At 45.2% G+C, this 17,059-nt stretch overlaps 1 protein-coding gene across 3 annotated transcripts in view; it reads right to left on the bottom strand.

The window, feature by feature from the left end:
- Positions 1-17,059, bottom strand: part of IPO8 (importin 8) — a 77,147-nt gene that overhangs the window by 42,248 nt on the left and 17,840 nt on the right. For 2 of the 3 annotated variants that reach the window (XM_039497785.1, XM_039497777.1), the window contains exons 5-7: positions 14,487-14,643; positions 4,233-4,322; positions 1,621-1,715 (exon numbers count right to left, since the gene is read on the bottom strand). In XM_039497785.1, the coding sequence (XP_039353719.1) occupies positions 1,621-1,715; positions 4,233-4,322; positions 14,487-14,643 (342 nt within the window). Of the gene's footprint in view, positions 1-1,620; positions 1,716-2,628; positions 2,838-4,232; positions 4,323-14,486; positions 14,644-17,059 lie in introns of those variants that run through there. The other variant, XM_039497794.1, reaches the window with a different exon arrangement.

Below are 17,059 nucleotides of genomic sequence, written 5' to 3' on the forward strand. Positions count from 1 at the left end.
GTGCAATGCTCTGGGTGGCCAGGCAGCGCAGCTGCAGAGCCCAGCCTGACCTGGTGTGCTGTGCTGTGGCATGGCTGGCTCCAGCCGGGCGGCGCAGCTGTAGTGCCGCCAGCCACCAGTGCTCCAGGCAGCACGGTAAGGGGGCAGGGAGCAGGGGGTTTGGATAGAGGGCAGGGGAGTTCAGGGTGTGGATAGGGGTCGGGACAGTCAGAAGGTGGGGAATGGGGGGGTTGAATGGGTGCAGGGATACCAGGGGGCAGTCAGGAAGGAGGGGGGGTAGTCAGGGGTGGGAGTCCGGGAGAGGTCAGAGGACAGGGAGCGGGGTGGTGGTGGATGGGGCAGGGGACCCGGGAGGGGGGGAGGAGGACATCAGGGAACAGGGGGGGGTGGATGGGGCAGAAGTCCTGAGGGAGGCATCAGGGGGCGAGAAGAGGGGGGGGTTGGATGCGGGGGAAAGGGCTGGGCCATGCTTAACTGGCCCTCCATACAATTTCCGAAACCCGATGTGGCCCTCAGGCCAAAAGGTTTGCCCACCTTTGTTCTAAATATTTTTTTAATTTAAGACACATACGTATATATTTCCAACCTTAACGCAATCTGCATTTTGTTTGTTTGGAGATATCTTTCAGGATTCAACAGAATTAATCTTAATTTTGTTAAACAGTTACCATGTTACCCAGAGCGGATGGTTCAACTATTAAAGAACCAATTTTGAACATCCTAACTCCCTGGAACTAAAGGTTCAAATCCCAGCTCAAATCCCAAATCCCAAATCCTAGCCCTTCATCTTTCCAAATCAAAATGGAAGGGCAGGTAAATTATTGTCACTCAGTCTTCTGGATGAAACCTTAAATTAGAGGTAATGTCTGATCTACTAGACAAAGATGCCATGGCATCTTTTGGAAATGTATTTCCCCTGGAGTCCTTTGCCAGAGATTTTCCTTTTTTCCCCGCTGTTCCATTAAAAGTTATATGCAATAAACTGTAAAGAGTTTGAGAATCTTTAGGATTAAAGACACTAATATACACACAAATATATATCTTGGAATCTTTTTTTTTCAAGTCTAAATCAGCCTAAAAATGTCTCAAACTAGTAAAAAAAAAATCTGCAAATGATATGCTGCATATGAAGAAAAACTTATGACCAAGGTTTTATTTCAGCATTCCACCAGGCAAAGGACAAGACAAAAAATGATTCTAAAAAGTTCCCAGGAAGAGCAGACAAAAAAATAGAAATAAATCATTTGTGCTTCTACAGTGTTTTTCATCCAAGCATTTCACAATTAAGCTTGCAATGCCCCTGTGAGGTAGTTAAGCATTAGCTCAGTTTCACAGACGGGCATACTGAGACACAGAGAAATTCCATTATTTGTCCTAGGTAGTCACATATAATGTGAGTGTCAGAGTTAAGATCAGAATCCAGAAATCTGGATTCCCAGTCCCCAGCTTTTACCACTAGTATATTATCTCTCAGAATACCTGCACATACATACATCATAAATATATAGTGCCTGTGCAGTATGAATATAGGATATATATTCTGCATAACAATATCCACACAAGATAGCTAAGTAAAAATTAACATTTTTATGCCACATTAGTTTTTAATCACTATATTACCGTTCAAAAAGACGAGCTACGATATGCAATGCCCACTTCTTACATTTCCACCACACCAGCTCTGGCCTATCATCTTCATCAATCTGTAATGTCTCCTACAAATAAATAAATCAATCAGCCAAAGCATACAAAAATTAATTTTAAAAAAAACCCCTCCTACTGAGTGGATTAATACAAATTCAGATACAAACATTAATGTTTTGATTTTATTAATAGTGATAATATTAGCTACCAGAATAAAACATGATAGGATTTTTTTCTTTTGATGTGATCCTCCAAATGTACTATTATGTTGAAAACGACCCATCTAAAAAAGCTGTATATACTGTATTTATGTTTGCACTCTTAGATATAATATAAAATAATCACGTGTATATGCATATACCATACATTCATACAAAAGATGTTAATAGAATAAGATTGTGAAGTGAAGCACTCAGAAATTAGGAAATGCCAAAGTTAAGGTCGCACAAGCACCCCTAACTGTGTATCCCTTTGCGTATGCATTGAAATACAATCTAATTACAGAACTCCATATCACTGCTGGGCTCAGGTTACTCAGTTACGTAGATATGTATATTGACTACATGGCCACGCTCTAAATACTCCTGGGGGAATTTTACACCACTGTACAATGCAGAATTTTGCAGAAATTAACATTGTGTGCACAGAATTTCCTTTCCCCAACAGAAACGGGCTGCAGTGCTGCTAGCTGCCATGAGGGGCCACTGGATCCAGCAGAGCCCAGCTCACACACAGAAGACACTGCTGGGGGAAGGGAGAAAGAGCTAGGGCAGTGGTTCTCAAACTTTTATTTTTCCATGGACCACTTGAAAATTTCTGAGGGTCTCGGCGGACCACTTAATGATTTTTCCAAATGTTGGTTGTACCATTAGCTAACTATTGTAAAGCGCTTTGGATAAAAGCACTATATTATATACAATAATAAATGGTTTTTGTTCTACAAATAAAAGCACATAATTCATATTTTAATATCAACAGTCTTACCTTTCTAATGTGATGGATGTGCCCTCCCTTCCACACCGCAGTAGCCCTCAAGCTGGGCCTGGGAAGGGGGCGGGGTGTCTCTTCCTCTCTCCCCCACCGCAGTAGCTCCAGAGCTGGGGCTGGGAAAGAGGGGGGCCGCTCCCCTGTCACAGCAGTCACAGAGCTGAGGCTGGGGAGGAAGGCCATCTCTCCCTGGCAACCACAGACCTGGAGCTGGGGAAACTCGCCTCTTTCTCTGGCCATCGCAGTCATGCACATCCTAATTTCCCCCCATCCCCTCTTCTCACCCTACTGCCCCTTCCCACATAACCCCTACTCCCCTCCCAAGGCCACTATTTCACCTTACATGTGCGTCTTCTCCAGGTTCCAGGCACCTAATTAGCCCTTCACCCACCCCCGTAGAGGGAACTATCCGCGGACCACCTGAATGGAGCTCGCAGATCACTGGTGGTCCACGGACCACAGTTTGAGAACCACTGAGCTAGAGGGTTCCTGGCAGCTGCAGTTCCCAGCATGCTCTGAGTAGTATGCCCTGAGGCCTGGGGGGAGGCGGTTTAGGTGTATTGGGTGAGGGAGGAAGGGGGCAGAGAAACAGGAACTGGGTCGTCATAGGGTTTCTTTAACTCTCTACTCCTGGGGAAATTTTTGTGTGCATCTGTATTGTATTGCTGACAGATATTCTGGAATAAATTACCAAAATAATTTAAACTGGAATGATTATGTAGTGTTATTTTGACAAATAAAATTTGCAGAATTTTAATTTTTTGGCGCAGAATGCCCCCAGAAGTAGACAGTAAACTACTGCTTCTATTCAGTCTCTTGGCAGGTTTCCAGCCTCAGTCTTACAGATCTATGATTCTGCTTCCAGAACATGAGAATCCAAACCCTCTGTGAGAATTTATTTCCTCCCTAATGTGTGTGTGTCAAATTTAGTAACCCTTCCTAATTCCTTGCTCATATTTGCCTGAAACAGACATGAGAAAGTGTTTATTGGTGCTATTTTCCCCAAGGCTACTTAATCTCTATGAATGAGAATTTTGTACAGAAGGTATTTTCAGGAGGGAGTATTACCATACCTAGTAATTCTGCTTCTCTGAACACATCTTGGAAAACTGACTCTTACCCATCCATCTTCTTTCAGAGTTTGAGGGTTTAAATTATATGGGTTCATCCTGTTGATGCTGTTCTTAAACCCGTTCCTTTGGAATTATTTATGTCTTTTATGAGGAAAAAGGAAGGAGGGCTGGAACAGATACAGATTGTGTGTTTACACTATATGTTCATGGAGTGGACATTGCATATCTATATGTTCGTGTTGAGCTTTTCCTTCCTGTTTCTGAAACAAACTGGCTAAAACGTTTTGGAGTCTCTGAAGTACCCAAAATTGGAGTATAAACAGTACAGCTACCTCAAATAGTCAAAAATCTTAAGAGCTACTTGAATTGCCTGCATGACTTGTATCAGAGACACTAGTCCTAAGAGCGAGACTCCTGCCTGGAGGGTATCTTTAGGGAATAGTTCAATAATCTCTCCACATGGACCATCCCCATTTTCCCACCCTAAAGAAATCAATGTGAGTCTCTCTCCAGTGAAGTAAACCTTACAGCAGGCACATTTCTATCGATGATAGTACGGAAAATCTCCATCCACTGAGTCATGGTCTGGTTATTCACCAACTGGAGCGGCAATGCATACTGAAACAGGGGAAGAAGAAAACATAAGGATAAATGAAGTTAATTTTCTTCAAAGGAACATAAGGCATTTCTACATTATTTACACTTCTCAAGGAAACTGTAGCTTCTCTTTAAACAAGTTTTATTTATTATAGTGCAAAATTGCAAATTTACACCTCTAAGGCTTAGTGTGAAAAAATTTAAGGGAAAACATATCAAGCCAACAAAACAGACTAATTAAAAGATAAGTGGTCAATCAAGCTGAAATACTGTTGATTCTAGAGAAGCAGTGAACAGAGTGAGAAATGTAAGATAAGCTGCCTAGGAATTAACATGCAGTATGTTCAATACATGAAAGACACCCTTCTTTCTCTTTCTGTTCTGTAAAAGCAGCAAAGAGTCCTGTGGCACCTTATAGACTAACAGATGTTTAGGAGCATGAGCTTTCATGGGTGAATACCCACTTCATCGGATGCATGTAGTGGAAATCTCCAGGGGCAGGTATATATATGCAAGCAAGAAGCAGGCTAGAAATAACGAGGTTAGTTCAATCAGGGAGGATGAGGCCCTCTTCTAGCAGCTGAGATGTGAAAACCAAGGGAGGAGAAACTGGTTTTGTAGTTGGCAAGCCATTCACAGTCTTTGTTTAATCCTGAGCTGATGGTGTCAGATTTGCAGATGAACTGAAGCTCAGCAGTTTCTCTTTGAAGTCTGGTCCTGAAGTTTTTTTGCTGCAAGATGGCCACCTTAAGGGCTTGGCTACACTTACAAATTTGCAGCGCTGCAGCAGGGTGTGAAAACACACCCTCTGCAGCGCTGCAAATTGTGGCGCTACAAAGCGCCAGTGTAGTCAAAGCCCCAGCGCTGGGAGCCGCGCTCTCAGCGCTGTCCGTTATTCCCCACAGGGAGGTGGAGTATGGACAGCGCTGGGAGAGCTTTCCCCCAGCGCTGGCGCTTTGACTACACTTAGCGCTTCAAAGCGCTGCCGCGGCAGCGCTACCGCGGCAGCGCTTTGAAGTGCTAAGTGTAGCCACAGCCTTAGATCTGCTATGGTGTGGCCAGGGAGGTTGAAGTGTTCTCCTACAGGTTTTTGTATATTGCCATTCCTAATATCTGATTTGAGTCCATTTATCCTTTTCCTTAGAGACTGTCCAGTTAGGCCGATGTACATAGCAGAGGGGCGTTGCTGGCATATGATGGCGTATATTACATTGGTGGACGTGCAGGTGAATGAACCGGTGATGGTGTGGCTGATCTGGTTAGGTCCTGTGATGGTGTCGCTGGTGTAGATATGTGGGCAGAGTTGGCATCAAGGTTTGTTGCATGGATTGGTTCCTGAGCTAGTGTTACTATGGTGCGGTGTGCAGTTGCTGGTGAGAATATGCTTCAGGTTGGCAGGCTGTCTGTGGGCGAGGACTGGCCTGCCACCCAAGGCCTGTGAAAGTGTGGGATCATTGTCCAGGATGGGTTGTAGATCCCTGATGATGCGTTGGAGGGGTTTTAGCTGGGGACTGTATGTGATGGCCAGTGGAGTCCTGTTGGTTTCTTTCTTGGGTTTGTCTTGCAGTAGGAGACTTCTGGGTACACGTCTGGCTCTGTTGATCTGTTTCCTTATTTCCTCATGCAGGTATTGTAGTTTTGAGAATGCTTGGTGGAGATTTTGTAGGTGTTGGTCTCTGTCTGAGGGGTTAGAGCAGATGCAGTTGTACCTCAGTGCTTGGCTGTAGACAATGGATCGTGTGGTGTGCCCAGGATGGAAGCTGGAAGCATGAAGGTAGGCATAGCGGTCGGTAGGTTTTTGGCATAGGGTGGTGTTGATGTGACCATCGCTTATTTGCACCGTGGTGTCTAGGAAGTGGACCTCCCGTGTAGATTGGTCCAGGCTGAGGTTGATGGTGGAGTGGAAGCTGTTGAAATCGTGGTGGAATTTTTCCAGAGTCTCCTTCCCATAGGTCCAGATGATGAAGATGTCATCAATGTAGTGTAGGTAGAGAAGGGGCGTGAGTGGATGAGAGCTGAGGAAGCGTTGTTCCAGGTCAGCCATAAAAATGTTGGCATATTGTGGGGCCATGCGGGTGCCCATAGCGGTGCCACTGATCTGGAGATATATATTGTCATCAAATTTGAAATAGTTGTGTGTGAGGATAAAGGCACAGAGCTCAGCAACCAGTTGTGCTGTGGCATCATCAGGGATACTGTTCCTGAGAGCTTGTATTCCATCTGTGTGTGGGATGTTTGTGTAGAGAGCCTCTACATCCATGGTGGCTAGGATGGTGTTTTCTGGAAGGTCACCAATGCATTGTAGTTTCCTCAGGAAATCAGTGGTGTCATGGAGATAGCTGGGAGTGCTGGTGGCATAGGGTCTGAGTAGAGAGTCCACATATCCAGACAGTCCTTCAGCTGCTAGAAGAGGGCCTCATCCTCCCTGATTGAACTAACCTCGTTATCTCTAGCCTGCTTCTTGCTTGCATATATATACCTGCCCCTGGAGATTTCCACTACATGCATCCGACGAAGTGAGTATTCACCCACGAAAGCTCATGCTCCTAAACATCTGTTAGTCTATAAGGTGCCACAGGACTCTTTGCTGCTTTTACAGATCCAGACTAACACGGCTACCCCTCTGATACTCTCTGTTCTGTGTGAGTTAGAAGATGTAGTCAAGTGCCTCAAACAATATCTGAGACTGGCACATAGATGAGAGCAACTTGCAAGCTTCTTATAGGTCCATCCAGATAAAATTGGTGATGGGAAGCTGGGAAAAGCAGATGGAGGAAATGGCAGGGATCATAGTGGCTCTTCTAAATGACATTTGTGAGGTAAGTGTGTTGTTATGTGAGGCACTCGAGCTAGATCCTCCTTAGTAGATAAGCAAGGGGTCGAGGACAAGACATTCTTTGTGAGAGCCCCTTGTCTAGATGAACTGTTAGTATGTGGCAATCAGGGGTGTAATTTACCTCTTGCTAGCCTGCTGTACAATAAATGGCCACACAGAGCCTGCTGCCATGCAATAAATTCTCTAGTGCACTTTGAACATTATCCTTTTTGAGCCAAGTGGCTAGCCAAAAATTTGGGATCTATCAGGGTGTTTCAGTTAGCAGGAGAGAATTTGGTGATAGTCAGGTATTTCTTCTTTGTATATTCTTTATAAATACACAAAACTGCATCAAAGTCCTGTGTTTCTGAACACAAAAGAAATCAAACAGCAAGAAACGGCTTCTTTTGCTCACAGCACCAACAGCACTCTTTTTAGCTTACACCCTGGACCCAAAAATCTCTTTCCAAGTTTCTTTTATGATCAGCCACCATGCTTTCAGCTGCTTCTTCAGTCTTTACCCATTTTTTGCCTGTTCTGCCTTTCCACATGCACACACACCCCTACCCAAAACAATACTCAGCAAAAGTCCCTCCACCCACACAATCCAAAAATTTCAGGGAGGCTCTATAAGGCCTTGTTTTCGATATGGCCCCTTAACTGTCTCACAACTATCTTAAGAGAAGGGCGCACTCACACATCGATTTCAATGAGGTTTTAACTCACCCCATAGCCAGGTTTCACCCAGCTTATAACATACCCCCATGTCACCATCACCCATCGTCCTGATGAGGCCTAAAATGGTGACACCCAATAATCCATCCCAAACAGAAAAGCACATTAGGAAAAATAATGGTTACTAACCTGTTCCTAACTGTAGTTCTTCAAAACGAATTGCACTTGTCTGTTCCACTTTTCGTATCTGTGCACCCAGCAGTTTTTCCCTCAGTGGTGCCCATCTGGGTGGCTTGAGCACCCTCTGCTGTGCACATCACTGCATGCAGGTATAAAAGGGGAGAGCTGCTCCCTTCCCCACTCAGTTCCTTCTTGACAGAACTCTGATTCCAAGGGGTAGGAAGGTGGGTCATGGAATAGATATGTGCAATACATCTCAAAGAACAGCAGCTATGGAACAGATTAGTAACCGTTTTCTCTTTGCTGAGGGATTGCACACGTGCATTCCACTGGTGGTGACTCACAAGCCGTGAAAGAGGAGGTGGGATCACAGTTTATCTTAATAAATACTGGAGGACAGCGCATCCAACTCTAGCATCATCTCTTAAATCCTGCTTGATGGCATAATCGGAAACAAACAAGTGAAATGAGGACAGGTTGGTTGCTGCTCTACCAATGTCCAAAATGAGAACATTTGCCAGAAAAGCAGCCAAGGCCACTTGCCATCTTGTCAAATGAGCTGTGATCCTATTTGGCGGGGTGCTATTAGCCAGATCTTAGCACGTGTTGTTACATAAGGCTATCCAAAAAGAAATTATTTGAGTAGAGATTGGTTGACCTTTCATTTTGTCCATTATTGCCATGAACAATTAAGAAGATAGATCTATCCAGGTGGAATGCCAGCACTCTTATGTCTAGAGTGTGAAAATGTTCCTCTTCAAGTGTGGTTTTGGGAAGAAAGCTAGGCAAATAAGCTGCTTGACATGGAACATGGACACCACCTTTGGGACAAATCTCTAATGAGGGTGAAGGTAAACCCTGTCCTTAAAGAAGATTGTATAGGGAGGCCCAGACATTAGCATACACAGCTCTCCTACCCTTCTTGCAAAGGTGATGGCTACCAAAAATGCCACCTTCATTGATAGATGTAGTAGACAGCAAGCAGCCAACAGCTCAAACAGAGGACCCATAAACCTTAATAACATTATGTTCAGGTCCCACGGGGAAAACAGGATTATGCACCTAAGGTACAACTTGTCCAAGCCTCTCAGAAACCTCACTGATGTCAGAAAAAACAACAACCCAGATCATTATCCATTTTAGGGTGGAACACAGAAATAGCCGTTAGGTGTGCCTTGATCAAACTAACAGCCAACCATTGGTATTTCAGATGCAATAGGTATTCTAGAACATGCTGGATCGAGGAACAGGAAGGCGAAATCCTATAATGAAAAAACATCTCCACTTAGAAAATTAAGTAACCCTAGTAGATAGCTTTCAACTGTTTAGCTGGGCATCCTGCACCTTTTCTGAACAAGACTCTTCTCTATCATCTAACCATGGAGCATCCATGGGGTTAAATGAAGAGCTTGTAGGTTCAGGTGGAGCAGTCAACCATGGTCTTGGGAAATTAGTTCCAAGTCCAAGGGAAATCAGAGGCTTCACTGACAGATCCAGGAGAGCAGAGAACCAGTGGTGGCAGGCCTATGCTGGGGCTATGAGCATGACTCTGGCCTGGTCCCGTCTTATCTTCAGCAGTACTGTGTGAATAACCAGTATGGGCAGGAAGCATAGAGTAGCCTGCTTGACCAAGGAAGCAAGAACATGTCTGTCAGGAAACCCTGGCTGTGACTTTGCAGGGAACAGAATTGCTGACATTTTCTCTCAACTCTCATGGCGAACTGGTCCACTTGGGGAGATTCCCACCACTTGAAGTTATGTCTGGGCAAATCCAGGTGAAGATCCACTCATGGTGACTAGTAAATGATATGCTGAGATGCTCTGAAAGATCGTTCTGCACCTCAGAAGGTAAGATGATTTAAGATCAACCAAGTTGGCAATGCAGAAGTCCCAAAGTCAATCTGCCTCTTGGCAGAGCAGGAAAGAACAGGATTCTCCCTGCCTATTGAGGTAAAACATTGATGCTGTGTTGTCTGTGAGAACTAATAAGCCCTTCCCCTTGACCTGCGGAACGAACACCTAACATGCTAGCCTGATAGCTTTCAGTTCCCTGACACTTATATGTAAAGACAGGTCTCCTGAAGACCATAGTCCCTGAGTCTGAAGAGCACCAAGATGGGTCCTGCAGCCGAGTGCAGATGCATCTATCACTAATATGAGGGTCAGATGAGGGTGGGCAAAGAGGACAACCCACCATACATTGTCCAGACTTGTCCACCAATCTAGGGAGGCAAGATCCTGAGAGGGCACCCTCGCTACTGAATTTAAAGGAAAATAGTTCAGTGAGTAAACTGACGCCAGCCAACAACAGAGAATTCTTAGGCCCAGTCTGCCATATTGGAACACATATGTGCACAATGCCATATGCCCCAGGAGCCTCAAAAAGTTTTGTACTGTTATGTCTGGGTGAGACTTGAGATCCATAACAATGGTCCAAGTTGTCTGAAACATACAGTCTGGAAGGAAAGCTCTGGCTTAAGATGAGTCCAGCACTGTCCTTTATCAACTATATCCTCTGGACCAGGAAGAAGAGAGATTTCTCTGCGTTGACTAACAGACCCACTGCACTGAAAGTTGACTGGATTAGAGATACACTGAACAACATCTGAATCCTGGATTGGCCTCTCACCAGCCAATCATTCAGGCAGGGATAACCTTACACTCCTGATCTTCTGAGGAATGCTGCCATACCCGCTAACACCTCTGTAAAAACACTGGGAGCTGCTAAGGTGGGTGAGGCAATATCTTTTATTTGACCATATTCTGTTGGTGAGAGAGAGAAAAGCTTTCTGAGAGTTTACACTGAGTTGTTCAGGTCAGGGAGCTGCTGATAGACCAAACAATTGTATAGTGAACTGGCAATGATTCTTATTTACCAGAAATCTGAGATATTTCCTGTAATGTTGATTGATCACCACATGGAAGTAGGCATCTTTCAAGTTGAGGGCGGCATCCAGGGAGGGGATAACTTAAGCTAGGGTGACCATGCAAGACTATTTTTTTTTTAAACTTGTTAAGAAGACACAAGTCCAAGATCGGTCTGAGACAAACACACGCACACTTTGCTTTTGGGATTAGGAAATAGCAGAATAATCACCGTCCCTCTGAAACTTTATGGCACCCATCCAAAGGAGAGCTTGAACTTCCTGCAGGATGAGATCCTTGTGAGAGAGGTCCCTGAAAAGGGAGGGAGGGGTAGAAACAAATTGGAAGGTATATCCCACTTCCACAGTGCTCAAGACCAATTGGTATGAAAAAAGCAACAAAGAGTCCTGTGGCACCTTATAGACTAACAGACGTATTGGAGCATGAGCTTTCGTGGGTGCATACCCACTTTGTCAGACGAAGTGGATATTCACCCACGAAAGCTCATGCTCCAATATGTCTGTTAGTCTATAAGGTGCCATAGGACTCTTTGTTGCTTTTTATAGATCCAGACTAACATGGCTACCCCTCTGATAATTGGTCTGAAGTAATTCAAGACCAAGCACTGAGGAAGTAGGAGAAAATTTGCAAAACAGGATCTGGAATTGTGGTGACTGGCATGATGTTCTCAACTGAGCCACCAAAATGTTTACTTAGCACTCCCTGGGTATCTAGAAGGGCCAGGGGCTGATGCAGAAGCTGAAGGAGGGGCAGGACTAAGCCTAAAAACCCTGCTCTTCTTCCTCGACAGGTCCTTACGAGGAACCAGAGCCATACACCAGCACAACTGTTGAGGCTGATAGAGCTTTCTTGCTGGGGCAGGTGTATACAAAACCAAAGATTTCAAAGTTGCCCTTGAGTCCATGGAGCTTGCTATCTGTTTGCTCCAAGAACAACAAAGGACCTTTGAAGGGAAAATCAAGGATAGTTTGCTGGACTTCATGGGGTAAACCGGAAGACCATAGCCAAGAGCACCTTCTCATAGACTGCAGATGCTATGGACCTAGCAGCCAAGTCTGCAGAACCTAACCTGGCCTGAAGCAAAGTCCTCGCCACTCACCTGCCCTCAAACACAATGAGAAGAACTTCTGCCTAGCATTCTCAGGCAGCAGGTCCTTAAGTTTAGCCACAGAACTGCACAAGCTACAATTAAAACATCCCACCAGAGCCTGCTGGTTGGCCATTCTAAGTTGCAACCCCTCCCCTCTCCCCCCACCCCGGTCAAATATCATTTTCTACCACATAAATCCAGCTTTTTTACATCTTTGAATTCAGGGGTGGCAGCTTGAGGACCCTGGCATTTCCTCTCATTAGTGGCTGCAAGTACTAGCAACCCTAGAGGAGGATGGGATTACAGGCAGTCAAACCCCTGGGAGGACACACAATATTTGCGCTCCGCATGCTTTCATGTGGGAGGCAACGATGATGAGGGTCTGCTGCAGGGATTTTTTAGGCTCCAAAATAGCCTCACTGATTGGCAAAACCACTCAAGATGAACTTATTATAGACAAAATTAGGCAATGAGGGGCTCCCTGAAATCTTGACCTGAATGTCCAGGTCCAAAGACACCATCTATAGTAACTCCTGATACGCCTTATAGTCTTCAGGAGGGGATGATGTTGTCCCAGAGGAAGCTACCTCATTTGGAGAGGATGAGGATGAAGTCAACTCAGGATTCTGCTGAACCTCTTCTGCCGGCTGCTCAGTATCAGGCCCAGTACTGGACACAGGAGCAGGTTCAACTCAGTGCAATGATTCGCCTCACCTGGATCAAAATACTAAGTAGAAAGGGTGTGGGGATGACCGGAAGGCTGGAGAAGACCCCCAAGGGTTCCAAAAAGACAGCTGATAAGGAACTGGGCCCCAAGGGCCTCCTGGCCACATTACCGAAGCAAGCCCTGAGGCAGGATCCCAAAGGTATCCTGGGTGGTGGTAGGGTCAAGGGTGGAATGGCAAGTCTTGGCCCAAGGCTGAGAGACATATAATTCTGCGTCAGATTCTGAAGAACAGGACTCTCTTTCCACCAACCATGGAAGGCTGCCTGTTGGTACAGGAGAATGGTGCAGAGACCCCAAATGCTGAAGAAAAGCCATCATTGTCAGCTTCCCCACCAACAGTACCGACAGGTAGGCTGATTTGTAAACTGAAGAGTGGTGCGGTACTGAATGCTGCACCACAAGAGTCAGTTCTGGGTGATCTTATGGCACTGGGAGAACTATTTCCTGTATCACTGGAAACACCAGTACTGACAGACTTAGATGTTTTGCTGCAGCAAACCCCTATGGCATAGCCAGCACCAAGATCATCTCCGACTGATGCAATGCCACTGAAGTCAACAGTACCATTTGTGGTTCCAGACTCGGAGCCTGTACTGGCACTGGAGTCGACAGTGCCATTATTGCCACATACTTGGAGGAGGAGTACTTTGAACTTGAATGCACTCTACTCGACTTCTTTCCTTCCTCCTTAGCTGGCTTGGAGGGTAGAGATCTTCCTTGATTTGATGCCCCTCTGGAAGGTTTATACCTCTTCCCAAGCACCAGAGAAGGAGACCAGTGCTGGGATTTGGATAGTCGCAAAGGCACACTTCTGATTGAAGCTGCAGCACTCGATATCAACTCAGACTGGGATAGCTCCCAGGGTGATCTCAGTGCCTCTTCCACTAGCAGGAACTTCAGCCTACCTTCCCTGTCCTCCTTTGTCCTAGGCTTAAAGTCCCAAAAAATTTGGCACTGGTCTTTTTAAGTGAGTCTTGCCCAGGCACTTCAGACATGAGTCGTGCGGATCACTCACACGCAAAGATTTTGTGCAGGAAGCACAGGCCTTGAAGCCTGGTGACAGGGGCATACTCCAGCACCGGCCACAGCACTCCAAACAGGAAACAGCAACAGAATTTTTTTTAAGCTATTAAAAATTGCAAAACTATTTACAACTAAACATAAAACTATCTACACAAAGGATGACGAGTATTGCCAAAGCAATAGAAAGCAGTTCCAATGACTGTCATGGGCAGTAAGAAGAACTGAGGGGGGAAGAGGGTGGCTCTGCCCTTTATAACTGCATGATGTCATGCAACAGCAGAGGCCGCTCAAGCCACCCGGGCAGGTACTGCTGAGGGAAAAGTTTCCAATGGCCATACTCTGGGAAACACAGACACCAACAGTGGAATGGACACGTGCAACACATCTTGAAGAAGAACTTAGAACATGGCAGCAGGGTCCACATAGCCAGTGAGTATGTGGCCGGCTAGTGCAAGGTAGATTTACACCCCAGTTTGCTGTGCACTAACTGTTTGTCTAGACCAGCCCTGTGACTTGTTCCTTCTTCTTACTCCACAATGGCTTGAATCTATTAACTTTTAAGGCACATTGCAAAGATTGTATGTGCTAAGGCTTGTGGAACCCTCTGAGCATGGTGGATAGCATTTTTAGGTAAATGCAACACATTTTGTTGTTCTGAATTGCTAGCTGGTTAATTATATACATGTACAGAATCAGCAGTATCTTATCAAACTGGCTTTGTGTGTGCAAGTGAGCTGTTGTCCCCAGCAATCTACAATTCCACATCGCTCTCGGTGCACAGAAACCTACCTGCACAAGTGCATAGAAGATTTTTAAGATCTGTTTCTGAAGCAGTACAGAGTAATGGGAGTTATCAGGAAGAAGTTGGATCATCTGCTGCTGAATCCGAGGCAAGAATATTTGCATTGCTGCTATGAGAGGATCTCGCTCCTCTGCTTTCTTGTATCTGCAAAAGAGAACAAACATAGATGTCAAGGGTCTGAGTGTTCCCAGTTCTAATGCCTACTCCTTCCCCACAATCCAATTATTTTACCTTTAAAAAAAAAAAAAAAAAACCCTGACATTCATGAGTGCAGTGTTTATACATTTCTCCCCTCCTCCAGCCTCCATCTGACAGCCCACACAATGCATGCTAACCCTTCTACCAGCAGATGGAACAATGTCAAAATAAAGGTTAAGTCAACATTAATGCCACTATAGGCAGGACTAATCTTACTTAGGCTTTGGCTACACTTACACTTCAAAGCGCTAAGTGTAGTCAAAGCGCCAGCGCTGGGAGAAAGCTCTCCCAGCGCTGTCCGTACTCCACCTCCGTGTGGGGAATAACGTACAGCGCTGGGAGCCGCGCTCCCAGCGCTGGGGCTTTGACCACACTGGCGCTTTGCAGCGCCGCAATTTGCAGCACTGGAGAGGGTGTGTTTTCACACCCTGCTGCAGCGCTGCAAATTTGTAAGTGTAGCCAAGCCCCCAGACTGTAAGCTCCTTGGGGCAGGAACCACCTTTGTGTTCTGTATTTGTACAACAACTAGCACACTGGAGTTCTGGGTTATGACTAGGGCTCCTAGGTGTTACAGTAACACAAATAATAAATCCTATTTTCCTTGTGACTAGACTGTAAGCTTCTTGGACCAGGGACTAGGACTTTTTATATGTTCTTGGAGTACCAAGCTCACTGCTGGTGCTCAGTAAATAAGTGAATAGCCTTTACAGGTAGTGAAAGCTCTTTTGATTGGCTAGGCTTTTGGGTTCTTTTTAACATTTATATGTTTGTGTTTTTATAAATATAAATAACTGGTCAAAAAAATTTATAATGAATGGGACTAATTTTCAGTGATGCCACATGCTTGTGGCTCCAGCTGATGTCAGAGGAAGTAGAGTGTGTTTGGCACCTCTGAAAAATCAGGCCCAGGTTATATATAGTATTGAACAACAATACAACAAAGCAGATTCCATATTCACAATTCAGCATTTTCTTTGGAAGCACAGCTAGAAAATAAGATGTATCCTGTGTGACAGACCCAGACCAGTGGGGTACAGGAGTCTGGTAAAGGGCAAATATACTGGTCACTGGATGAGTAGTTTTCTGTTCCCTGAATGACCAGAGAAGGGCTTGTCATAAACAGTTAGTTCAGGGTTAAGGTTTTTTTTCTACCTGTGAACACCTGACTAGAGGACCAATCAGGGACAAGATAATTTAAAATCCCTGTGGAGGGAAGGTTTTTTTTTTTTGAGTGACTCGCTCGTTGGAATTAAAGGAGTCCAGACGTCTTAATCAAATCCTCTCAGAGTTCTGTAATAATTTCTTCTATTCAAGCTAGTGAGTATTAGAAAGGGAACTAGTATTTTTATATTGTTATTTCTGTATTTGCAATTGTGTGTTTTGCTATAGAATTTCTTTAATTCTGTACTGTTATTGCTTTTACTGAGAAAGAAAGGAGGGGGGGATTCTCTCCAGAGATTGATAAGTTTAGACCCTGTGTATTGTTCCATCTTGGTATTACAGAGACAGTTTACTTTCTTTTTATTCTTTAATAAATCTTTTCTGTTAAGGACTTGGTTGATCTTTCCTTGGGTGAATTCTCAGGGAAAGGGGAGGAGGGAGGAGGAAGGCATCCCTCTGTAGTTGAATCCTAGTATCTCTCCTAGGAGAAGGGAGGGGGGAGGAAGCAGGGGAGAATGGTTTACTTCTCCTAGGTGTAAGAACTCCATGGATTTGGGGCTCTTGGGATCCCCAAGGATTTTGCGGAAGGACTGTGTCCCAATACACGTACATTATTGGGTGGTGGCAGCTTTTACCAGATCTAAACTAGGATTTTAGTTTAGGGGAGTCCATGCAGGTCCCCATCTTGGAACCCAACAGCTCTAAGTGGGGGTGAGACCTATGACAGGGCTGCACTAGAGTAATCAGGAACCTGCTAGAACCAATTAAGACAGGCAGGATAATTAAGACACTTGGACCAATTAAGAAACTGCTAGAATCAATTAGGACAGGCTAGCTAATCAGGGCACCTAAGTTTAAAAAGGACCTCACTTCAGTTTGTGGCGTGCATGCGAGGAACTGGGAGCAAGAGGTCCAAGGAGCTGAGAGTAAGAAGACATATTGCTGGAAGACTGAGTACAAGCATTATCAGGCACCAGGAGAAAGGTCCTGTGGTGAGGATAAAGAAGGTGTTGGGAGGAGGCCGTGGGGAAGTAGCCCAGGGAGTTGTAGCTGTCATGCAGCTGTACCAGGAGGCACTATAGACAGCTGCAATCCACAGGGTCCTGGGCTGGAACCCGGAGTAGAGGGCGGGCCCGGGTTCCCCCCAAACCTCCCAACTCCTGATCAGACACAGGAGGAATTGACCTGGACTGTGGCTTCT

Source organism: Mauremys reevesii, linkage group 1 (assembly GCF_016161935.1).
Source record: "Mauremys reevesii isolate NIE-2019 linkage group 1, ASM1616193v1, whole genome shotgun sequence".
Taxonomy (NCBI): domain Eukaryota; kingdom Metazoa; phylum Chordata; order Testudines; family Geoemydidae; genus Mauremys; species Mauremys reevesii.